The sequence below is a fragment of the Onthophagus taurus genome, chromosome 6, assembly GCF_036711975.1.
Source record: "Onthophagus taurus isolate NC chromosome 6, IU_Otau_3.0, whole genome shotgun sequence".
Lineage (NCBI taxonomy): Eukaryota > Metazoa > Arthropoda > Insecta > Coleoptera > Scarabaeidae > Onthophagus > Onthophagus taurus.
This window is the reverse complement of record NC_091971.1, coordinates 32,535,071-32,562,407: the sequence shown is the minus strand read 5'-3', so window position 1 is coordinate 32,562,407 and position 27,337 is coordinate 32,535,071. Positions and strand designations below refer to the sequence as shown.

At 34.3% G+C, this 27,337-nt stretch overlaps 1 protein-coding gene across 2 annotated transcripts; it reads left to right on the top strand.

The window, feature by feature from the left end:
* The first annotated feature begins 57 nt into the window (after positions 1 to 57).
* LOC111419064 (uncharacterized) lies at positions 58 to 25,976 on the top strand. Of its 2 annotated transcripts, none has more exons than XM_071196459.1 (5): positions 58 to 182; positions 236 to 363; positions 24,667 to 24,968; positions 25,030 to 25,139; positions 25,245 to 25,976. In XM_071196459.1, the coding sequence occupies exons 3-5, from the start codon at positions 24,692 to 24,694 to the stop codon at positions 25,620 to 25,622; spliced, it is 765 nt and encodes a 254-aa protein (XP_071052560.1). In that variant the 5' UTR covers positions 58 to 182; positions 236 to 363; positions 24,667 to 24,691; the 3' UTR covers positions 25,623 to 25,976. The 2 variants fall into 2 exon arrangements, with proteins under 2 accessions (XP_071052560.1, XP_071052561.1); XM_071196460.1 differs by having other exon boundaries at positions 67 to 182; positions 24,667 to 24,746.
* Positions 25,977 to 27,337: the final 1,361 nt, after the last annotated feature.

The following is a 27,337-nucleotide window of genomic DNA, read 5'->3' as shown; positions in this document are numbered from 1 at the left end:
GTGCCAAAAATTGCACTAAAATTATTAATAAGTTAATTTTTGATTCAACTCATAGATGGCGCATCAATAATATGTCCTTCTTTATCGACGTTGATGTCCGAAGTTGCTTTTATAGTTTGTTCAGTTTGTTTTTCCAGATAATTTAACGATTTAGTTAATTATCATCATCCAATTAAAATTAGGTAAATAATACTATTTAAAAAAATGCTTATTCATTTTTCCCTTTAATTTACAGACGAACTTGTCGTTTAGTTCGTTTGTGAACTTAACGAGGCAACAGAGCAAATTGCCTCGCGAGGCATTTTCTCGTTATGTTTAGATGTGTTTCAACAACACAACTTAACACGGTCAGGCGGGGTTGAGGTAAGTTGTGACTGGTTTCGATCGATTAATTTTGTTGGTGAAAGCATCGTGACGAAATATTTAAAATCAGAATTTAATCACTTGGATCTTATTACGTTAAAGTGACGTGACCCCGACGCCATATTTTCATATAGAAAGAAGGTTTGGGATAGAGTTAGGTTTTGATTACCTTTTAGAAAATAATTAATTGTTAAAATCCTCTTAAATTAAATTTTTATTAAAAGTTGAAATAATATTCTTGCTTTATTTGATTCATGTAGAAAAAATGATGAATACATTTTAATATGCATGTTTTGGTTCAAAAGTTCTGTAGTTCTGAACTTTTTGGCAATTACAAAAATTTTGACCTAGTTCATATAGGTTGGGGTGGTAAATTGTTCTTATTTCTTCCCACATTACAAACGGATTTTCAGTAAGGCTTTTTACTGCTGTGTGGAAATGTTGTGAGTTCATCGTTTTGTTTTGTAATGAGCCCAATGATCAGAGGTGGATCCATTGATGTCAGTTGCAGCGGATGTACAAAATGTTGCAGTTTCGCCAGAATCAATCTTTGCTTGGTTGCACATATAATTTAATGTGGAAACAATTGTATCTTTATGCCCGGTACACACTAGCAGATTTTTACCGTCCAGCTCCCCTGCGACACCGGAATAACCGCCCAAAGTACTAATCAAAGGATGCATATTTGTGTCCGGCTCAATTCAGGCGCCGTGCATGCACGACGCGGTTGTTTTGAGCCATTGTTGTCCATGAAACCACAGCGGAATAGCAACCGCATCTCCAGGTCCATGATACTTTAATAATAATAATAATAGTTTATTGGCATAAAAGAATACTACAATGTAAGTAATACATTAAAATAACTAAGTATAGAGTTTGCCAAAGGGTATTTCCATCAGTAAGCCAAATTATGGCGTCCTGGTCTTCCTAGAAATCCCATACACATAAAAAAAGAAATATATAAAAAAAACAAAATAAAGTAATAACAAATCAAAATTAAATTCAACCTGAAATCGTGGCCGATAAGTAAAAAACGAAAAAAAATATAAAAAATGAAGAGCCTAAACAAATAAAAATTAATAACAAACTATTAACGAATTATTTAACAAACTAAAAAGAAAAAATATATATATACACTAATTCGAGTTGAAGGTAGAACGACGCACTAAGCATTAAGCAAATTAAGACGCAGAGACTCTTTAAAAGTGCGAAACGATGGTTGAGCAAAAAGCAGACTGTACTTATTCAAAATACATGCCGCGTTATAACTAAAAGACCTCTTGAACAATTGGGTACGGTGACGAGGAATGTCAATGAGGTCCTTACGCCGTACATTAATATTATGAATGTCCGTTCTGTAAGTAATTTTGTTGGTGAGGTAAGGTGGTAGCTTACTTGACACAACTTTATAAAGAAAACAACCAAAATGTAACTGACGACGACTTGACATACTCAGCCATTTCAACACCCCCAGCTTATACGATACTCTCTGACGTCGGCGTATACCAAATATAAAACGAATACAAGAATTCTGAACTACCTGAATACGTCGCGCATCATCAGTCAACAGGCAGTGGCCGTAAATTGTGTCACAGTATGTAAAGTTGGATAAAATTACAGACTCGCAAAGATTCTTTTTAATATCGGCGTTCAAGACTTGCCTATGAGCAAACAGCATTTTCAATTTTGCGTAAGCACGCCTGATCAGTTCACTTGTGTTACGTGTAAACCTTAAGCTGTCGTCAATGTAAAGACCAAGATCCTTGACACAGACCTTCCTCTCCAATTCAATTCCATCTATAAACATATGGGCCATATTGCTGACAAGCGCTTTGGATTCCCTACCCCCGAATACCATATAGACCGATTTATTCCCATTTATTACTAAGACCATGTTTCTTAGTAATATTTAAAAATTTATCTAGATCATTGTTTACATCTGCAACAGACTCTAGCACATTATTTGAGCTAAAGCTGTGGTAAAGTTGTGTGTCATCCGCATAGATATGAAATTTTGAGCAAAAGCGGTCAAAGATCATCATTTGAGACGTATAGATAGTGAACAAAAGGGGACCCAATGTAGAGCCCTGCGGCACACCAGACCTCAATACGGCAGGATCCGACACATCATTATCAATAACCACATACAGACTCTAAACAAAAGTTAATTACATGCAGGAAGTAGGGAGTTATGTGTGGACAACAGAAACCCAACATCTTAAGGCTTATACCATCAATCCCCACTACTTGACTCGACATCTTCGTCAAGATAATATTGATCTTAGATTCATTTACTTTTTGGAAAAAGAAATTTTTCACACCAGGTCTGACATTATTAGCATAAAAGTTGTGCACGTCCGGGTCGACCTCAGCAGATCGTCCCGAAATCGAAGAAAAGTACCCAGTCAAAGCTTCAACATCTCTCAGAGTCGTCGGTAGGCAGGGTTTTTTTTTATTATAAATATTCAACTTGCGCAGCTCCCTCCACAAATTTTGAGTGCTCTCAGTTCTCATTTGCTCAGTTAAGTAAGCTCTTTTTTCACACTTAATTGCATTAGTCGTATAATTCCGCAATTGCTTATAATAGTCCCAGTGAGCTACATGATTAGTGTGTTTAAATTTATTTAAAGCTTTGTCACGCAACGACATCATCAATTTTACATTATTGGTAATCCACGGACTAGACTGTCTAGGAATAATTGTACAAATTGGCGCATGTATATCGAAAAGATTGGAGATATTACAGCTCAAGCAATCGACCATATCAGCCACACTATCCATGTGAAATATTAAATGCCAATCAATGTTGGCTAAATCCCGAGAAAATAATTCATAGTCGAAGAGTCTATACGAACGAAACGACACTGGCTTCCCAAGTTGCACCTCAGCCTTCAAGTTTAATTTACAAAACGTCAGGCAGTGATCCGAAAGTTCGTGAACATCAATCACCTGTGAATCCATGATCGAAACGCACTCAGAAACAGCAATGATATCGAGGAGCGTGGAATTATGACCTATTCTTGTCGGTTTATCAACTATTTGAATCATATAACTATGTAAAATTGCATCAACGCGAGAACATTACTGTCATTTATTAGTAAGTTCAAATTACAATCACCCACCAATATTAAACCATCACCCAACAAAAACATATCCGCTAGAGTTTCATTCAAAGTCGATAGGAACATCCGGGTGTCAGTGTTAGGAGGTCGATAGCATATACCTACCATAAAAGTACCAGAATCAATTCGAATCTGCAACCACAATTGCTCCAAAAAAGTGAAACACTGCGTAGGCAAAACTTTGTGTTTGATATTATCACGAATATAAAACGCCACACCCCCACCCCTGGCGCCACGATCCCTACAAACAAACTTATAACCGCGTATTTCGATCAACGAGTCTTCAACTGCTGAACTCAACCAGGTTTCGCTTAAGCCAAAAATATCAAAACTATTCAATCGCGTCAAAGACAGCACGTCATCCACCTTATTCGCCAGAGAACGAATATTCAGGTGCGATATTTTAAGCATTTAGAAATTTTCCTAAACGGTTACTATCCGTCGACAATCAAAAACAACTCAAAAGAAAAAAAAAGTTTTTTCTCCTTTTTGTATTATAGAGAATTATAAGTTGTACATAAACGGAAGCGGAAAAGACAGAAAAAAAAATACACATAAAATAAAAGAATATGCATATAACAATAAACTAAATTAAATTAAGCAAGGCAAAAACAATTAATGGTATAAAAGGAACCCGAACAAAAAAGAAGAAAGATAAACATACGCGTTAATAAATTATTCTCTTCCTTACGCCATTCGCTTCCAAAATATAGATTGAACCATCTCGACTCCAAACCGCATTTTTTCCGAGTTCTTCCCTTAGTTTCCTTAGCTGCGAAGCTCGATAACTGGTCAGATCCTCAGCAATGGTAACGCCGGAATTTTTTAATGACTTCTTTTCTGAAAAAATCCTTTGTTTAGTTTTGTAGTTTATAAATTTAACGATTATTGCGCGATTATTTTTCCGTTAGTGGGCTTCCTAACTCTGTGACAACGATCTATTTCATTTGGCAATATCTCAATTCCCATTTTATATTTTATTGTATCAATTATAACAGATTCAGTGTTTTCGGTCTTCGATTCAGTTAAACCAAATACCCGAATATTATTACGCCGACTGTATTGCTCTTGTCGGTCAAGTTTTTCTTGCATCTCCGCCTTCATATCGGTATTTTCGGAGTTGACCTTGAGGATTTCATGTTCGAGCGATTTTACTTTGGTTTCCAAATCCCGAATTTTCTGTTGATACTCATTAAAATGGTCACTTACTATCATTGTAATAGCTTTAGCGATGTTGGTAGTAAATGATTCTTTCTTGAAAAGTTCGATCATTACTTCTTCGAAGTCGGCGAGCTGTTTCTTCGTTACAACCATCCCTTCAATTTACCCACTTCACACTTTAATATTTTAACTTTTGAAAAGTTGTAAAAAACAATGTTTCACACTGTTATTAACTACAGAAATTGTTAGTTAAAATTTTATCCATACGTCTACAGACGCGAAACAAAGAAGGTTGTCGACGGGACAGAAAGACGTGTTCACTCGGCCACGAGCATAACTCTTCTTTCTTTTAACTTTGGCTTTTAGAGAGAAATTAGATGTATTGTTTATAGATGCCATAAAGAATTATCTAGAAATATGAAATATTCTCTCCAAAAATCTCTCTCTGAAACGAAATCCAGTCTTCCGGAGGAACGACAAGATGTTGATGAAACACACGAATCGAGCGATCTAGCAGAAGATCCAGATCGACCTACCACGCTCGATGAGGATGGTCTAAAAAATAAAGCTACTAAACAGAGATTCGAACAGTCTCTAATTGAGTATATGTAAAGATGAAAGAGAAGAATATTCTCATATATTATACAACAAGACGATCGAAAATACTCGATAATACGAGACGTATTGCCTGAAACACCACGAGACCGAAGGTCGAGTGGTGTTTTTTAAGGCAATACGTTGAGATTCGAGTATTTTCGATTGTCGTGTTGTATATGGCTAGACTATTTCATGAATAAAAAATATACAAATTTTTAGAATTTTAATATTTTTTTAATAAATTACATTGATTGTTATGGAAACATGCATGGATGTCTCGAAATTAATTAAATGTCAAACAAGCGATAATACAAAGGTTCGTATTACAGCGATAATACAAAGGTTCGTATTATCGTTCTCCATGGTTACAGCCAAATAACCGCTGAAATACTCGCAATTGACGGAAAACCGCGAATTCTTATTGGCTGTTAACGATATGAATGAAATAGTCATATATTATACAACAAGACGATCGAAAATACTCGATAATACGAGACGTATTGCCTGAAACACCACGAGACCGAAGGTCGAGTGGTGTTTTTTAAGGCAATACGTCGAGATTCGTGTATTTTCGATTGTCGTGTTGTATATGGCTAGACTATTTCATGAATAAAAAATATACATATTTTTAGAATTTTTATATTTTTTAATAAATTACATTGATTGTTATGGAAACATGCATGGATGTCTCGAAATTAATTAAATGTCAAACAAGCGATAATACAAAGGTTCGTATTACAGCGATAATACAAAGGTTCGTATTATCGTTCTCCATGGTTACGGCCAAATAACCGCTGAAATACTCGTAATTGACGGAAAACCGCGAATTCTTATTGGCTGTTAACGATATGAATGAAATAGTCAAAAATATCCTCCACTAGAAAATTCTCCGAGGTAATTTTCTCATCGTGCATGGTGGCTCCCTTTTTTAGTCCTGAAAAAACTCGAACGGTTCGGGAAATTATTTTCTGAAATATTAGTAAACTTCAGAATCAGAAGTTAACAGACTTTATGGATGCATTGCACATACGCTAAATTTGTTACTATATCCCGTTGTATGATGGAAGGGGACTTGATTTGGGTGGACATTAAGTAGCGGTCAAGATACTAAGTATGCCTGCGTCGAGTGCAGCAACAGAAAGAAGCTTCAGCACCTACAGCTTTATTCGTTTAAATTGTTAGATTCTGCCACCAATGTGGAGGTTAATGAAGGCAATGAAGACCATTGTGATATTGAAGTGATTGATGCAGTGATTTGGAAGCTTTGCCAGAGCTGTCTGAAGATTCATTAGATTCGAACTAATAATTGTTTAATTTTTCTTAGAATAATACTTGTTTTGGTTATTTGTTTCAAAGAATATATTATTTTTTTTACGCCAAATATACTCTAAACATCATAAATAAATCCTCCATAGTAATTAATCCCATAAATATGAATCATGCCACGTTACAGCCGTCAAACTGAATTTGCCGAGCTGTATTTGTAATAAAAAGTTTGTTCTCAGAAAATTCGCAAAATCGAGAATATTCTCATTTTTTTTTTTTCAAGAATTTTTCATCTCTAAGTATGTGAACACCCCGATGCAAATTCTTGTTTTTACAGTGGAGACAAATTCAGATAAAGCATCGAATCATTTACTCAAGATCAAAAGCTCAATTGTCGGTTTGAAGTGTTAAATATAGTAAAAAGAATTGTCCCGCAAAGTACCCCTATGTGTCGGATCACTTGTCAACATTATCTATCTCATTCTAGTGTCCCTTAAGCAGCTATTTATCATCATGCATCTAATCTTAGTGCCCCTCATGCAGCTGCTAGTGTTAGTGATTAATCGGAAACGGGCAGTTCGAAAGATGATGAATGCTGGATCAGATTGGATTCAAGTAAGTGCAGACCAACCCAATTCAGTTCTACAAATTTCCATTCAGGGCACACCTGGTTGTATATTTCATTTGGAATATGAGTACGATGTTTCGGCATATTTCAAACTTTTTTTTACTTATTGGATATAATTGAAAATGAAATTAATAGATATGCCGAATAGCAGCCAGGAATTTCATCAAATACATGGATACCTGTTTCTAGAAATGATATTTACGTATTTTTGGCACTAAACATTCTTCAAGGTATTGTAAACAAACCTGAGGAAAGAATGTATTGGTCTTCAAACGAATTGATTGCAACTCCAATTTTTCCCAGACTTATGTCACAAAGACGGTATGAACTAGCTGATTTTCTTATTTCACATAATACAGATATATGTATAAGTATGGAACAATGCAAAAAAACAGAAAAGATCTTCCATCCAAACTCCAGACAAAGAAACTAAAGAAAGGAGAAACTATTGCTTTTCAAATAGGAAAAATTATGATTATAAAATGGCGTGATAAAAAAGACGTATATCTATTATCGACCATTCATAACATTGTAAAAATAAATACAGATAAAATGGACAAAATTGGAAATGTAGTGGAAAACCTAAAGTTGTCGTAGATTATAAAAACACTATGGGAGGAGTTGATCATTTAGATCAGTAACTTCATAACTATTCAGTAACAAGGAAACGCGGAAAAAATTTTACAAGAAAATCTTTTTTCATTTGCTAGTTATATCCATTTATAATTAATTTATTCTTTATAAACTCACTGGTAGAAGACGATCAGATTTAGAATAAACCTTGTGGAAAAATTAGTTCAGCAACATCCCGTAGAAACAAGGACTACTATGCACGTAAGATCAAAACAACCAAACCTTTGAAACGTATTCCACCAACTGAAAAAAAAGTTGCGTCCACAAGATGTTGCGCAGTATGCATAACCAGGGAAAAAGGAAAAGGAAGAAAACTTGGTATACCATACAAAAGAAAATATATACTGTAAAAATAACTTTCTAATAAGTTAGTAATAAAATAACGTTCTAGATCGGTTTCTATACCTATAGGTTTAGAGTTTTTCTTACACTGTTTTACACTGCGTTGGCTATACAGTGCTAGCGTAAAGTAACCCCCCCCTGTTTAACTTCCGAACAAATTGAGATATCACTATGAACAAAAAAACGTCAGTTTCTATATTTTATCAGCACAAATATTTTCTTATGGAAAATTTTGCCATCACTTTTAGTTTTTCCGGAAAATAGATCAACTTTGTTTTTTTAAATGGAACACCCAGTATATTACGGTATCTTCCGAAAGATAAAAACAATACGAATCCAACGGTACCTCACAATCAAATATCGGTTTATTAGTTTTTCGCATAAAAATTAAACAAAATGCGGAATTTTGCCGGAAAACCCAACGTATCTTCGTCGACTACCTGTCGAAATGCAATCGGCCAGGTAAATGGTGGACGGTCGGTATACGCTCGAGCTAAGACGGATTTAAAATTGCAAGTTCAATTACTTATTTTTTTTAGAAATGAAATAAAAGTTGTTTGGAAGTATATTAAATTTATGAATTAATCATATTTTATCAAAAAATATTTATAAAGAAAAAAAGTCAATATAAGAAATGAAATTTTCTTATTAAAGGTTTTGCTAGTATAGGTAACGGTTGAAAAATTTGCTTAGTGTTGTTATTGAATAATAAAAGAATTTTTTATTTATTAAGAATCAAATATTAAGTAAATTGTTCGATATGATTACCTTGAACTTCTAGGCAGTGGTACCATCTTTGTAGTGTTTCCTCTCTCACACGGCTTAACATGTGATCAATATTTTGGCAGACGTCAATAATTTTTTGTTTTAAATCCTCAATACTACCCAACGGAATTTCATATACCTTGGATTTTAAATAACCCCATAAAAAGAAATCTAAAGGTGTCAGATCTGGTGATCTTGTTGTCCTTAAAATTTTTATCAAGATAATTTCCTACCATTGGCGCATAATTTGGAGGTGCTCCGTCTTGATGAAACACTAGTTCCATTTCAAAATCGTCAGAATTCTGTTGTACAATTTGCAAAAGTCTTGAAAAAAAACATTTACTTTCTAATGAAATTGAGTGATAACGTCACGATATTCATGTGGATTAACATCACGCCGATGCAATTTTCCACCCAAAAAGAAAGTACATTCATCACTGAAACAAATATGTTTCAAGTATAATCGATTTCGTTCAACCGTATTTGTCATTAGCTCACAAAATTCTGTTCTTCTATATCAGGGTCATCTTCTGTTAATTCATGAAGCATTTTTATTTAAAATGGATGATATTTATTCTTCTTTAAGTATTTCCACGTCTTCCAACAACGACGCGGAAATATTTAACACATCACACGTTGATGCGATAGCAGCAGACGACATCATGGGCACATTAAATACTTCTGTTAATATCTGACGACCAGTTCTTTTGCGGTCTTCGACGCTTCCAGTTTCCAAAAACTTATTCACAAGCTCTCTTAAATATTTTCGACTAATTGGATGTTCAGGAAATCGTTCCTTAAATTGTCGCCCTGTTTCATGTAGATTTCTGTCAGCACGAGCGGATATTAAAATTGCTTCGATATTGTGCTCTAAACTCCTTCTAGCCATTTTGATCTCGCCTTTCTTTGGTTATACTTGGTCGGGTAGAATTCAAAGATAGAAATGAAGGAAAATATTTGCATGCTGCCTTAAATACAAAATTTCAAAGTACCTACAAACTTTAAAATTGTTGTTATGACAATTTTTTCTTAGAAGTTTTAAAAAGAACTTTCTTTTTATCCTTTTCTTGTATTGATTGTTTCATAAAAACATTCTAAAAGAATTGCTGATTTTAACCCTGCTTAATCCGAGCGTAGACCGACCTTTAACTGACCGTCCACCATTTATCTGGCCCATTGTATCTCGATAGGTAGTCAACGAAGATACGTTGGTTTTTCCGGCGAAATTCCGCATTTTGTTTAATTTTTATGTAAAAAACTAATAAACCGATATTTGATTGTGAGGTATCGTTGAATTCGTATTGTTTTATTCTTTCGAAAGATACCATAATATACTGGGTGTTCCATTTAAAAAAACAAAGCTGTTCCATTTTCCGGAAAAACTAAAAGTGATACCAAAATTTTCCATAAGAAAATATTTGTGCTGATAAAATATAGAAACTGACGTTTTTTTGTTCATATTGATATCTCAATCTGTTCAGAAGTTAAACAGGGTGGGGTTACTTTACCCTAGCACTGTATAGTAGCCGCTTAAAAGGTCGGTAAGCATCGGCAACAAAAAGCCGATTAACAGGCTAGCGGTCGGTAAAGTGTTAAAAATGTCAACTAAGGCATGGTATCATAATTTTGGGATTGTACATTTCAATTTTATCTCAAAAAATACGCGTTAAAATGTATAACATGGACGTCCAAGCCTTTTTCCTGGAAGAATATCTCCCGAATTGTTATCGAATTGATTCTATACTTTATGTACACAGTGTATAGTGGATCGACTGGGAACCTTTTTATAGTGTACAGGTGTCCCGTTAATCGTACGGAGCGGCTGTATCTCGACAACGGTAAGGCCTAGAGGTTTGGGAAAAAAATCCTTATAAGCAAAGTAGCTGGATATTATTTTGAAGTTCGTAATTCGACCCCTGGGGGGCGTAACTGCCATAGAGAAACATAAAATTCCCGCTATCTCAGAAAGTTAGACGATGAGCTATAACTTTGGCAACATCATTTAGTAGCTTGGATAATACCGCTTCGCTTTTGTTTTGCGATATTTCTCATATCTGTCATAATAAGGGATGGGGAGGCCAATGCGTTTTCAAATGTTTACATTTTAATATCTCCTGGACCGTTCAACCGATTTGAATATTTTTGGTCTTGTTTGAAAGAGCATTACATGCTCTTTTAAAAGATATTTTCAGTAACACCGCTTGGTTTAAAACAAATAAGCTAGAGGGCGTTATCTGCAGCGGTTACATATTTTTGTGATTTTTGAAAAAAAGTTAAATGGAACGGTACTGTTTTCTTCACAGACCCTTAATCACTATAAAATTTGCTAAATAATAGTGAAAACCGCATCTCGATATCTCCATCCATTCTCGAATTATAGAAGAAAATGTTAAAAATTCGTATATCTTAATCGGATCAAGTTACCTTAGGAAACAAATAAGAGAGCACAAAAATTTTATTATCTAGACCCTTCCTTTACACTTTAATAATAATAATAATAATAAACCATTTATTGATATTCAATCACAAAATCAAGTTAACATAATCAAAGAAAAAAAAAACTAATTTTCAAAAAGGAAAAACACTCAAAAACATTCAAAAACAATAAAAAAGAAAACGAAACTTAATAGGTAGTACAAAAAAAGAAAAGAAAAAAAAAGTAAATGAATATCAAAAGGCAATGAAAACAAAAAGGAAAAAAATATATATAAAATTATTTATAATTCCAAATTAAAATTTAAATATTCTTTTTCATCACAATACAACAACTGTAAGACAAAATACATTATTATTCCATTCTCTCTCGATCACATAATCTTATTGGTCAGTGCCACCGTCAGCCCTCGCACCTAATGAGGAAAGATAGATTTTGTATTTTTTTTTAAATGTTTGCATGCTGTAACCAGAATAGCTAATAGGAAGGTTGTTGAGAACCGATCCAATGATATACGAAAAACAATGCTTAAAAGTTTGAATTCGATGTTTGGGAATACGAATTAAGTTTTTACGCCTCAAATTCAAATGATGAACATCGGTTCTATACGTAATCCTTTCATAGAGGTAAGGTGGCTTATGATTCGAAACAATAGACACCATTCGACAAGCAATATGAAGTTTACGCCGGTCCGTCATATTCAATCAATTTGCACTAGCCAGCTTATACGATATTCTTTCATGACGGCGTATACCATAAATGTACCTGAGACAGGACTTCTGGACCCTCTCTATTCTCTGCACATCATTCATCATCAAACAAGGCCCATAAACAAGATCACAATGATTAAATGATGAAAGAACCAAAGAATCACACAGAATCAACTTGGCATCTTTATTCAACAAATGTCTATTGTGGTAAAGCATTTTTAATTTACCGTATGATCGTCTAACCAAGGTATTAACGTGATCGGTGAAACGTAAATCACTGTCAACCACAAGACCTAAAATTTTTACTTTATTTACGAATGCTATGTTTGTACCACTTATCTTGATCGACATATTGTCACTACTGTTGAATGACTTCCGAACTTTTGCATTACCAAAAATTATAGCCGACGATTTATTCGGATTCAAACCTAATGAATGCGATTCAGACAGATTAGCTAGACGATCAAGGTCATTGTTTATAAGCTTAAGAGCGTCTTGGGCCTCTTGTAAGGAAAATGAGTGATAGATAAGTGTATCATCCGCGTATAGATGGTATTTACAAGTCGATAAACAATCAGGTAAAGAGGAAGTATATATTGAAAACAAATGCGGCCCAAGAATCGAACCCTGTGGCACACCAGATGCAACACCTCCATGCTCCGAAATACATTCAGCGATCCTCACCCTCTGAGTTCTACCCTTTAAGTAACTTTCAATTAATTTAACAGAATTGTTATTAAATCCGACGTAATGAAGAATAGCAGTCTTCATTCTATGGTTAACGGTATCGAATGCTTTGCTATAATCTAAAGTTATTAGTATAGTAACAAGCCCTAAATCAGACGCCTTATGTATCTCATCAATGACATTAGTAAGTACAGTTTCGCAAGAGTATCCATTGCGAAACCCTGACTGATATTTTGGTAAAATATTTTGACTATATATATGTTCACATAACTGATCAGCTAATACGCGTTCAAAAATTTTAGACATGGTAGGCAGTATACTGATAGGGCGAAGATCGCTAAACCCACTCGGCTGCGATACCTTCGGAACAGGTGTAGCCAGTGATTGCTTCCAGCATTGCGGGACTGTACAGTTACAAATACACACATTAATAATGTGTCGGATCTCCGGTATAATAAAAGGGCAACATATTCTAAGAAACTTCAAATCAATGCCGTCAGATCCACAAGAATTCGCTTTTATTTTCGAGATTGCCACCTCAATAGCGCTATCAGAAACCTCAGTGAAGGATAAAATAGTTTTAACTGTACTCTTCAAGTGGGAATTATAATGTGATAGTAATGACTCATCCAACTGAAAACATATTGGGAAGAGGCAATAAAGAATTTGTTAATTTCGTTACAGTCTGAGAGATTACCATCGAGCGTTCTAACGTTTTTCGATTGGATAATGTTATTATTTCTTAAAAATTTCCATTTGTCAGTATTCGAGGTATTAGTTAGATTTTGTCTGAAATAAGCTCTCTTTTCGGATCTGACAGTATTTGTAGTAAGATTACGTACGGTTCTGTATTATTCACCATGTGCAGAATTTCCCGTAGTCTTGTATTTATTCAATGCTTTATCTCTCAATTTAATCATAAGCTTAATATTATCCGTCACCCAAGGCGTTTTAGGTTTATTGCCAAATGTGGCCGAAACAAAAGGGATATGAATATCCAAAAGTTGTATCAATTTAGTGTTAAAAAAATTTAATTTATCATCAATACTAGCCATATCATAAATACAAAACCAAGGTACCGAAATCAAATCGGCATAAAATGCATCATAACTAAAGTTTTTAAATGATCGGATCCTACGCCTGATCGACGGCACAACCACCTCTACCATATCGAAAGTACAGTAAATAAAAAAATGATCTGAAATGCCCGGATCCGACACACCAACATCGAACACTGTACTATCCTCAAAGGTAATTATGTAATCAATACAAGTTCGACATTCCCTCCCGATTCTCGTAGGCTCACAAATTAATTGTCTCAAGCCAAAACTCATAAACACATCATATAGACGTCTCCACATACTTCCATCCTCAGACAAAGCATCCACATTAAAATCGCCCAAACAAACAATCTCATCCGTATAGGGGCAAAGAGAAGCCAACGAATCTTCAAATTGTGTTAAAAATTGAGAAAAATTTCCAAGAGCGCATCTATAGATTACACCAACTACAACCTTGGCATGTCCACATCTCAACTCAATCCACAATTGCTCCAATGAGTCGGAAATACCATGGAACAGCCGCCGAGACCTAAAAGAACTATGTACAGGGTGTCCCAATTTCGATGTCCGCATAGGCTATCTCCGAAACTAAAAGAGATAGAAAAAAAGTAGCTTACATGTCATGATCTCGTTTTTTGAGAAAATGTTAATGCCGAAAACTCCGAACAGCTATCGTCTTTTGTTTTCGCCCTATCGGCAAAAACTGAAAATTTTGCAAAAACGACAATCGCGAATATCTCACTTATTATCAAAGATGGAGTATTATAAATAAAACATTATATGGGCAACTTTTTACGAAGAATTCAATGGCGTAGGTAGAATTTTTTTCCCATCTTTTATTTTCGAGATTTTAGGCGTAACTTTATTTTTTTAAATGGAAACCATAGTTGGCTATGACCTAAAATAATTTGTTATTTTCTTCTGATAACAAATATATATAGTTTGTGGGGTATATTTCTTATGGTTATTGAATAATTAACAAAAATTCATTTTGTTCCATCTAAAACTAATGTATGTATTTAAAAGTTAATGTTGCTATGGTGATAACCAAACATACTATGATGGAATATAATGTATCAAATAATTGCCAAAGTTTGTATTTAAAAATTCGATAACAACTCTGGCATTATGTGCTGATACGATGCACCAGCATGTTAAGTATCAAAGTATAACAAAACTGAATAAAACTACAATGAATTTCGAAAATTATGAAAAATGTTACATGATAGAATGCTATATGTTATCAGATAAGAATGCGACCTTAGCCGCGGAATTTTATTTCACAAGATATCCAGAAAGAAGACAACCGCACGTAAGAACCTTCAGCCGGTTAGCAAAAAATTTAATAGATATTTGGTCCTTCCCCAAACCACATACAAAAACCATACCAAAATGACCTGCAAGATAAATTGCAACAAGACGTCTCACCCAAAAGCCGCTGCTCCCGAATATGAAAGAAAAATAAGTATAAATCATACAAAGCGGGGCTAACTCATCATTTACGTGCCGGAGATGTCAATCGAAGATTAGAATTTTGTAGATGATATGTAAAAAAATTAAATAATCTGCTGTTTGTTCAAAATGTTATCTGGATCGATGAAGTCTCTGAGTGTTCAAAGAAGATTGGGGTTCAATGTATGGTGTGCCCTTTTAGATAATATAATTTTGGCATATAGTATCTACCATCAAAACTTAAACCCAGGGAAATACCTCAATATATTAAGGCAGCACATTGAGTCTTTGGTCAACAATTTGCCACTAAATATGTCTCAAATGATATATTTTCAATATGACGGAGCACCAGCACATAATGCCAGAGTTGTTAGTGAATTTTTAAATACTACTACAAACTCAAGGACAGTAGAATCTAACAGGACTGCTACATCCATTGTTGTGACAGCCTACCCGCAAACTACGTCACACCATTTTCCACGCCCAGCTGTTGTTATGGTCTATGCGTTTGCTATGTGTTTTTAGAGGTTATATCCTAGACGTATTCATATTAGTTTTGAAGTTTTATGTTTTTAGATGTATTAATGTCTATCACATAACCTCTAAAAATATAGACAGTTACCAGGCGTGGCAAATAGTGTGACGTAGAGTGCGGGCAACCAACCCGTAGTCGACTACAAAAATACAATGGACGTAGCAGTCTTGTTAGATTCTACTGACCTTGCTACAAACTTTGGCAATAATTGGAAACAAGGCTTTCCCTCATGGTATGGTTATCACCATAACAACATTAAGTTTTAAATACATACAATAGTTTTAGAAAGAACAAAAAAAATTGATACATTATATTCCATCATAGTATGTATGGTTATCACCATAGCAACATTAACTTTTAAATACATACATTAGATTTAGATGGAACAAAATGAATTTTTGTTAATTATTCAATAACTATAAGAAATATACCCCACAAACTATATATATTTGTTATCAGAAGGAAATAACAAATTATTTTAGGTCATAGCCAACTATGGTTTCCATTTAAAAAAATAAAGTTACGTCTAAAATCTCGAAAATAAAAGATGGGAAAAAAATTCTACCTACGCCACTGAATTCTTCGTAAACAATTGCCCATATAATGTTTTATTTATAATACTCCATCTTTGATAATAAGTGAGATATTCGCGATTATCGTTTTCGAAAAGTTTTCAGTTTTTGCCGATAGGGCGAAAACAAAAGACGATAGCTGTTCGGAGCTTTCGGCATTAGCATTTTCTCGAAAAACGAGATTATGACATGTAAGCTACTTTTTTTCTATCTCTTTTAGTTTCGGAGGTAGCCTATGCGGACATCGAAATTGGGACACCCTGTACATACAAACCAACCCCACCTCCCAAGGAACCACGAGGCTCATGATAAAAGTTATAATTGTCTATTGAAAGGTAATCCAAGTCCGTATTTATCCCCAACCACGTTTCGGTTACAGCCAAAACATGCAAATTTTCACGCAATGTTAAATTCTTCACCTCAGTAAAGTGCGGAACAAGCGATCGCACATTCAAATGACCCAGTTTCATAAAATAAAAAAAAAATAAAAAACAGCAGTTTCTTCAAGAGAGAAAAAGTATACAACAGTAAATAAATAAAAAAAAAAGTAAACAATTATAATACTATTTAGTGAAAAAAAAAAGAAAAAAAATTAAGGATTCGTGTTGACGTTGTCATGTACCTCTCCGTGTAGCATTAAATTATAAGACATTTCAACCCAAAGTGAAACATGACAATTGCAAACAGCTGCGCGCCAATTACAGTTTGTTTGTAGATACGTATTTTAATATAAAATAAATAGAATTACTTCAATGCTACGCTTCGATTATCGTTTTTCAAATTTATACAATCAGATTCTGACTTAACATACACAACTGTATCATTATGCTTTATAAAAATCCTACCGTCATTACTCCAGACATTTGTTTTTCCATATGTCTCTCGAGCTAAATTAAGGAGCCTGTGGTTCTTCACCGTAAGATCTTCACTAATGACGATTCGAGTTTTTTTTAACTTGGATTTATTTCTAAAAACTCGGTCGCGGTGTTTCTAACTTGTAAACTTGATTATAATGGGGCGGATTTTAGCACTATCAGAGTTCCGACCGACACGGTGACAGCGATCCACACAGTCCGGCGACACATCCACGTTCATTTTTTCCTTGAATATCTTCAATACTTTCTCCTCCACATTTTCGTTTTTATCTTCAACAACCCCAAACACACGTAAACTGGTACGGCGCTGGTATTGCTCTAAATCGTTCATTTTTTGTTGTAAGAACTGGTTATCCTTTTCGAGACGGAAAATTTGATCTTTAAGATCTTTTACTTCTTGATGTATTAAACTAGCCACTTTTTCACAAAAAGCCTTACTTTCTACAATTTCGATCACAGATTCTTTTACAATCTGTTTGATCTGGCGGAGATCTTCGGCAGATAATCTCATTTTGAATCGATAATTAATAAATTTCACACGGAGCGAGGTTCGACACGTCTACTCTCTGTAAGCCATTCAATGGAATTCCAAGCTTAGATTATCCAAGCTTAGAACTGCTTCAAATGAAACATCAACAATGATAATAAAACAAAATAAGCCAGAACACTTAGAATAACTTAAATTTTTGGCAAAAATAGCTCACTAATGTGCGAAATGCCTTAAAAGCTTTAGTCTCGGCCCTGGACACGTTTCTACTGGTATTTAGAGTTTTGTCATATTTTCTCTTGTTATTGGTTTTTCTTGAAAAATCAGGTCGTTTAGTCTACACAATAGATAAAGGGGTGAAAGCAATGTGGGTTTTGCTCGAACCAAGAATGCATATTATGCAAGTTTACGCCAGCTTGTGGACAGATGCTTCATGCATCCATAGCATTTGTGATAAAAGGTTTGGATTTGTCCAAATCATATTTAAAAGTCAATGATAATAGTCTGTTATCATAATCGGTATCTGTTAAGGCCTGATGTAAAACAACGTGGTGGAGATATTATTCTCTTGAGGAATCTTGTGGACAATTGTTTTCGGAGTTCCCAGATTATGTGTGAACTCCATGCATTGCGCACCAATGTGATTTACGAATTCATAGAGATGTCTGAATGGCCTACACGTTGCCAGTTTTCCGTAATCGCTAAATCAATCTTAAAAACACTTCTAGAGAAAAATGTCTTTCTTTGTCGTAATTGCATTGTACATTTTTGCCATGCAGTTGCATCGTATTCGAAACATTGAAAATAAATCATCATACGCTCTATCAATCATACGCTTCTGCGTTGGTAAATGACATGTTTACAGTTACCATGGTTATGTGATTTGTTTTTATCGATGAGGTAACTGGATGCGATTGATGGCACTCGAGTTTTTAATATTTTCAGCATAAAATGCTCTTTCAAACAACACCAAAAATATTCAAATCGGTTGAATGGTCCAGGAGATATTAAAATGTAAACATATGAAAACGCATTGTCCTCCCCCTCCCTTATTATGACAGATATGAGAAATATCGCAAAACAAAAGCGATGCGGTATTATCCAAGCTGTTAAATGATGTTGTCAAAATTATAGCTCATCGTCTAAGTTTTTGAGATAGCGGCAATTTTATGTTTCTCAATGGCAGTTGCGCCCCCTAGCGGTCGAATTACGAACTTCAAAATAATTTCCAGCTATTTCTCTTAGTCACTTTGCTTATAAAGATTTTTTTCCCAAACCTCTAGGCCTTACCGTTCTAGAGATACAGCCGCTCCGTAAGCTTAACGGGACACCCTGTATATTTTTATAACTTTCGCGCAAAAAATTGTCTGTATGGTTTCAAAATTTATTAAAGATTACGTATCAACAATAAAAAAAGGTGATATTTTTTACCAACTTTTGATAAAATAAGTGTACGTTAAGGGGTCAATTATTAACCCCTTAAGATCTCTTGTATAAGCAATAGTTTTTTTCACTTTGTATAGTATATAATATGCATGAGACGTATATTTTCCCAAATAAAGATTTCTAAAACCTGCCTTTTTATAATAAAATTATATGCATCAATAATATTGAGATTTTACTTTCCTGATCGTAATATCTAACATTTCTAGTGGAATTACCTAGATTCTTATCCTGGTATTTTGGGATCTTATCCTTTTCGACATTTTCGGGATGTACCCATTATCTTCGGTTACTTTTCAAAATAATAAATTTGTATACTAGGTAAGCAAAAATGGCGCGCTTTTCTCTATCCATCTTAAACTTGCAAGTAACACTGATTAATACGGTGTAGCTGCAAGAACGCAAGTAGGTATGCAGGGCAAGTGTGCATCGGACCTTAGAGGGCATATTTTTAGAATTATGGCTAATTAATTGTTAAAAGAAAATTTTGTTCAATCTTAGAAAATCCTTTTGTAAGCTCCTTCAACACAGCTTCTTTTATTTCTTTTATTCAGCACTCTTTGATTGCGCAGCATCCTGCAGGAATTGTTTTATTAACACTAACAACTTTTTCGCTATTTAGCTCTTTTGTTAGTCACACTCAATTACGCAGAATTTTAATCGATTGATGTGATCATCATCGAAGTATTGGCGTTGTCAAATACGATGTAGTGAATAATATAAAACGTTGAGTTCGAGTTTTTCATTAAGTACTGTTTTTTCTGGTATTTCTGATTTGGTTTATTGTTTTCGAACCCTAAAACATGCAGAAATTATTCTTGAATTTTCAACAAAATGAATCGTTGCTCCAAGAAGACTTTAGATTTGAAGATCGCCGTCTTTATACGACTCCCACTTCAGGTCCAATATTCCACCAATAGTAGAGACTACGGGTGTGTTTATTGCGCAAAACTGCGTCTGTTTTTTATTCGGTGATTTCTAGCTCCTTAGTTTTCAATTAACCCATAAGGTCTCTTACTGCTCTTTTTGCTGTCGTAATCATTTTATTTATGTCTTATCGTTAGTCTGCGATTGCGATAGCCAAGTCGTCGGCATATACTGAAATCGAAATGTATATTCCATAGAAGCGACCGTAATATAGATCCTTGCGAGACACCTCCATATCTAGTTGCAAGCGTTTGGAGAAAATATTTCTCACGCTTGAAAATAATGTCTAGCATGCGTACAAGAAACAATACCATTCAAATATTTTGTGACATGACGCACAGTGGTCCACAAGCGGTAAAATGTGAACGAAAATCAAATTTTCGAAATTTTTTTTTTCGTTTTTTTTTACATGTTATATGTACTTTAGGTCCTAATAGACTGAGAGGTGAAAGGAATAAAGTGTTATGTACTTTCTAGTGCTAACTGTACGCAATAAAACAGTACTACAATTCTTGTGTATTAAATATCATAAAATGCTACAACTTTAGATGAAGAAAATATATTGTGTTCCACTTTTTCAAGACAATGCGTTGTTGCTATCTTGAACAGTATAGAAAGGTCTTCATTTGGCACTTTTCTAATTTTTAAAATATTTTTGCAGAAATACGTAATAAGCACTTCTTTTAAAGCTAATTAACACCTACTTGAAGTTACAACCAAATGTTTTAACATATATATCTCGCAGAAGACGCAAGAAGAACTTTTGTCGCTAGAATATTCTTATTCTTTGAGATGTGCTCTATATAACATGATAACCACACTTTGCTTTAACTTGCTCCTTTCCAAGATATTAACGATCAAAGATGATCAGTGACTGAGTGTGTTATTTGACCGTTTTCATATAAAATGCTTATATTCTTTTTCTTAAAAGATAAATCTCGCATATTTGGTGTAAACTTGCATAACAATAATAGAATACCAGACTTAAAGTTTCAGGCATATCTAACAACCGGAAGTGGTTGTTAGATACAGTGCGGCAAAAAACTGGAACACTTGAAATATCTACTTTTTTTGTAAGTACGAAGGCTTTCACGGCCGGAGTAAATTGAACTAAAATTAAAACTAAAACTAGAACTAACACTAGAAACTTTCGGGTTTTGCCGTGCGTCTTTTAAGACAAGGTTTGACGTTTCGGATGCCATGTTGCAACCTTCTTCAGAAACACTTCGAACCAGTTTTATTAAATAATATTTAAAAATTTTTTTTTAAATGTTTCGATAATTATCCAAATGTAAATGTAAATTCTATATTACGTTGTAAGTGGGGGTTTGATGGTAGCGGATGTCATTCAACTTATAAACAAAAGTTCATCACAAATGCAGAAGGAAAAGATGATTCGCTATTTGTGTCTTCCTAGTCCCATTACGATTGGAAGACAATGATAATAATATTGTATTGTGGAAGAACCCCACACCATAATCTATACGGTTTTGTAGACCGATTAGATTACAATGGGTGCATAAAAATGCCGCTCTTATAAGAACCGAAGAAAAATATATATTTCAAATCAAATAAGCTCCCTTCAGCCATATACCTCAAAATGTGTAAGTGTTAACTTTTCTCTTTATTTCACGATGGTGGATGGCAAGGTATAAAGTCTTCGTTTTCTTAAAACTTTATTTGAATGGGAATTTGAAGGAATCATCTGGAATGGAATGTTATTTATGCAGAGCAAAAATTTCACAGATGAACGGTAGAGCTAGAAGGTTTTAAGTTTGGTTTGTCTGTTCTCCATGCATACATTCGGTTTTTTGTGTCTGCTTCACATTTCATATAGATTAGAAATTAGAACTTGGAAGGTGACTAGTTGATACGTAGTTTTAATAAATTATCATCAGAGATTACTGTTATGACAATTTTATGGTAAGCGCGCATGTACTAATCACTTTATACTTCATTTAAGGAATTGACGAGGAACTAATACAGCGATTTGGCGTTGTTTTGGCTGCAATAAACAGTGGGTACAATATTAATTACAATGAATTTGATAAATATTGTTTCAAAACTGCCGAAAAGTACGTCCATTTTATAGTTGGTACTATATGCCAACCAGCGTTCATAAAACTTTGATACATGGATCTGCAGTCATTAAAGAAGCTCTACTACCTATTGGAGAATTGTCGGAAGAAGCGCAAGAAGCTAATAACAAAAAAATCCGAAAATTTAGAGAGAGCCACACAAGGAAATGTAGTAGACTGGATACGAATGAAGATCTATTTAAAAGACTGCTACTCAGCCCCATTTCACCCCCCCAGCTCACATCCATTTATAAGTAATTTTCAACAGCACATTTCTAGAAAACATAAAAAGATGAGTATCGAGACTAAAAGATTACTTATAATAGACAATGTAGAAGACCAGGAAGAAGAAAAAGATGGCGAAAAAGAAGATGAATATGACGAAGAACAAGAATCAGAACAAGAGCTATATGAGGCAGGATGCAACGAAGATGAAGATGACGAAGAATGGTCTGAAACAGAACAAGAAGAAACACATATTGTTAAGCAACGTAGATAATTTATAGAGAATTAAAGTCCATTTCTGATTGGCTAAAAAAGCATGCTTCGTTCCATTTAAAATTTTCTACTTTCTCGCCATTGAAAATGGAGAAACAATAATTCAATTTTTGACCAGCCTGTATAAGATACTCCGATACAACAAATGACAATCTATTTGACAGCATCTGAAGAATAATCGTACCAATTTAGACCTTTTTTGAATGAACGTTGGCTGAGATATGGGGTTTTAAAGAGCATGGTGAAATTTACCAAAAAAAGTTTAGAACCAAAATAACGCGAAAACGAAAAACGCTATGTACCAATAACGTTTATCAAAGTTAACCTATTTTTTACGTACAATTAAATGGTGTAATAAAAACTATAGCATTCCATTTAAAATAACGAAGTTATGGTCTACTTCCGGTAGACCGGAAGTGGCAACCATCTTGAAAATATTTTAGATTGAAAGTTCCGAATGAACAACCCATGCTACCAAAATTTCAAAATTGTACGAATAGTGGAACCTGAAAAAGTTCTAACGAACCAGTTACGTGAGACACTCTGTAGTTAAAGATTTATTTATAGAAACCCTACATCGAAGTGAACTATATAACCAATTTAGTTTAAACAATTTTGTATTTAGCTATCCATCACGATTTAATAGCGTTGTATAAAATTTTGTATTTATCCAATTCTAAGGACCTAAATTATATGAAAAAAATAGACTGTGGCCTCAAGTAAATTAGTACTTCCGGTTGACATATTTGATCCAAAAGTTCACAAAGTCTTTAGCATATAGTCCTATAGCCACATACCAAGTTTCAAAAAATTATCTCAACCCAAACTGCGTTAAAATATTTTTGTTCGGGTTTTTTTGAATTTAGACCACTGTGTGACGTAGGGATCAACAGCTGTAACCCTGCGGCGCTCGATCCTAGGACTTGTCTACAGTGCTGCCGACTATTGCTCATGCGTCTGGCTGAATAGTTGAAACACCGACAGCTTCAGATGTTCAACTAAACTCCACCATGCGAAGAATCGTTGGCTGTATAAAAACTACTCCCATACACTGGGGCTTTCTGCGCTCATACACATTCCACCGCCCAAGTTAAGAAGATAGGATGCTTTAGCCCATGAATACCAAAAAATATTGGATAATGGACAATTCCCAATTCATAATACTCAAACGTCCTCATCCACCTGGCTCGAATCTAAACACCCTGCAATAAGTACACCTAAGACTCTACACAATGAGAACTTGAACATAGAACGCAGCTTGGAACTGACACTGTACCAAATTGAGCCGATATCTTGCAAGCCAGTTGGTTTTGGCTTGTCCTGCCGCATCTGATTTATGCAAAGACACACTCCATAAATGGAACAAAGCCCATGTGTCACTGCGGTAGGTAGAATTAGAACATTGAACATATTGTCCAAAACTGCGAACTATCTGCATACCCAGACGAATTGAATGACTTTTTCAACTTGTCACGAGCGGAGATCGAATGGATTGACAACTTGACAATGAACATTTACCTGTCCGTCTACTTTGTGTTAACAATACGTGTTATATTTTGTTTTATACTTTATATGTGTTACATTTAAGTCTTATCCTTTCTACTCATACTATCATTATCATGTGTAACCATACGATAGATAAAATAAATGGAGGAATCAATGTGCTGGCGGTGCACTTTTTTTGTCCAGTATAGATGTCAGCTATACTGGAAGAAATGTCACATTCTTTCAAAGTTCTCCGTAATTCTATGACAAGTAAAACTAAACATTGGCACCTCAGAAGTGGAATCGAACCAGACATCCTTAACTTTTCCATACAATTGTTTGCAAATACAGACAATATTGTTTAAATGATCTCTCAAAGAGTCTATCTTCCTTTACAAGATTATTGGTTGTTGCACAAATTGTACACAAATCTATTAATATATGATTAAAGCATGTTCCTACGTTACGCGAGTCAAATTTATTACTTACTGACAAACTGTAGTGGATTGATGTATTAATATTTTTTTTTACTTTTGTTGTTTAAGAAATTCTACTAATGTCTCATCAATCATGGCTCCTAGTAGTGTGAAAAAGCAACGAATTGCTAAGATATGTAGAGATGATTGTATTAAATTAATACAATTGTATGAATCGCATAAATTGTTATGGGATCCAAACAATACGCATTATTATGATCGTGGACTTAAAGAGATTACATGGAATATCATCCATAGAGATATGCAGCCTACCTCCCATAGCGTCGAAGATTTAAAAAATAAAATGGTGTCATTGCAAGGGTGTTACAGACGAGAAAAATCGCGGGAAAGAAAATCTCAAATAGGTTCAGGTAATATTTAAAGTAAACAAACAATTTCAGTGTACCTACAATAACGATTTAATTGTTTTAGGTCGTGATGATGTATATAAATCAAATTGGTACGCGTTCCCATATTTCCAATTCATGAAAGACAAAAACGAACCAGGTGAAACTCCAGAGTTAACGGAAGACGATTCTGAAGTAAATAATCTTAACGTTTTAGACCAAATTTTAGACTAATAAATCGTTTTATATTAATCAGTCACAATCACCCTTGCAAAGTTTCAGTATTAACATACATTTCAGGGAGCCAATGAAACCAAATTTGAAGTTGTTATTCCAAAATGTGAGCCGCCAGAAGACCCGCTTGATCAGATTGAAGCAGCTACAGATGAAATATACGAAAACATATTAATTGATGAAAAAGTTCTCCTAGAATCTAAAAAAAATGCGAAACTTGGAAAAAGAAAAAACAAAACGAACGAGGACGATGATAGTGTTACAGAAACATGGAAATTATTGAAACAGTGTGGGGAAAGTAGTGATGGGGATGCGTGCAATATATATGGACAATATATTGCCAACGAGCTGCGAAAATACGATCCAATAACGCTGGCTTATGTTAAACGTGCAATTAATAATATAATATTTGATGCAGACATTGGTAAATATAGAAAGTGTTAGCTAAAAGTGTTACTAAGGTTTTAGAAATGTGTTAAATGTGAATACCTTTTTCAAAAATCCCAATCAAACAAAGTATTTGTAATCTCACTTATTTTTTAGCGCAATATTGTCATAAACACATAGTTACTGTGGATGGAATAACGCGTTAAAAAAATATTTTTCATGTTGAAGTATTACTTGTTTATTCTAATATGTATATTTCATAACAGTTTCAATATTGTTAAACTGACTCATAGTGTGTAACTTCTATAATCTAAAAGAAAAAATTAATATCAAGCTGAAGATCTTAGTGGTTTGTGGATTCGATATTTATGTTATAATGTTTATAAATAAAACTCAAAAATTACAGAAAAAGATATATTTTATTAACATTCATTAGAACTTTTTAATAATATCATTGCTGATGTCACAAATAAAGGTACAAACATCAAACATAATTTTTGTTAGTACTGATATGGAGATTTAAGTCCATTTTTATGTAGATATCGATTAATATGTGGTTATAAGAAATTAAATTAATTACGAAAAGATGTAGATATATTCAATTGACTATTTTGTCGCAGATAAGAAATCGGATAGGTTGCAGGACTGTAGAATCTGATCGGGCGTTGTCCCACCAGGTGTTTAATAGTTGTAATTATTTCCGTAAATTTTCTTTCTGCTTTACTCTAAACAATAAAAACCCACGCCCCATTTTGGTTAAATTTTACATAAGTTATAAATCTCGACTGTCAGTTCGTAAATCTAGAGGTAAATTGAATTGATTAAAGTTAGCACACAGGAAGACCTTACTGCACGAAATTATAATATTTTGAGATAAGAATGGGTTAAGTTTGAGAAGAGGAACTGCTGGTCGTATGATCGACGAATTTATGTTAAGAATTATGGATCTACCCAAGGATGGTAAACTATAAAGGATTGCTCAATGCGCGAGATCAGTCGGCCGGGGTCACGTGACGCGGTGACGTAGGCTAGCGACCAACCTGTACAAAGCTAGAAATAATTGTGGACCGACGCGGTGTTATAAATCCAAATTTATATACTTTTTTTCTTTATGTACTGAAAATGTCAAACCATTTATTGACATTACAAATAAAATTTCCCACATCTTCCGCTAACTTTTCATCTGAACCTGGCTTGTATCGCAGAAGTGCAGTACCCACGGTGTTAGAAAGAAGTTCTGCAGCAGTACGCACATTCTGCCTTTGGGCTTTTTCACAGTCAATATGTCTTAGAAATTTTGTAGCAAACGTTTACTTCATGGTCTGTGAATTCTATTAACTTTTCAATTGGTTTTTTATTAATAGTGCTGTTATCTAAATTGAAACCTGTATCGAGTAACCAATTTCTAATTAATTTCAGCAGATGAGGGCTATCTGCGAACATATATACAAGTTTCTCTGTTATTGGATGCTTAAAACATGTATTATTTATATTTATTCCCAGTTGTCTCCATAAACCGACATTACTTGCCTCACAATCGCTGACACAAGCAACGACGTTATACGAAATGTTATGTAATTCTGTTATAACATTCATCAATATATCTTTTGTCATTTTTTGATCAAATGCTATGTAGACAGGTTGTTTCCAGTTAGAGAATAAACCACGAGCCATTACTACTTGTAACTGATTATATGGTCCTATTAATTCTTCTTGTGCGACATCATATTCCAATGTTGCTTTGACTTTTACTTCATCAAACTGTATTACCA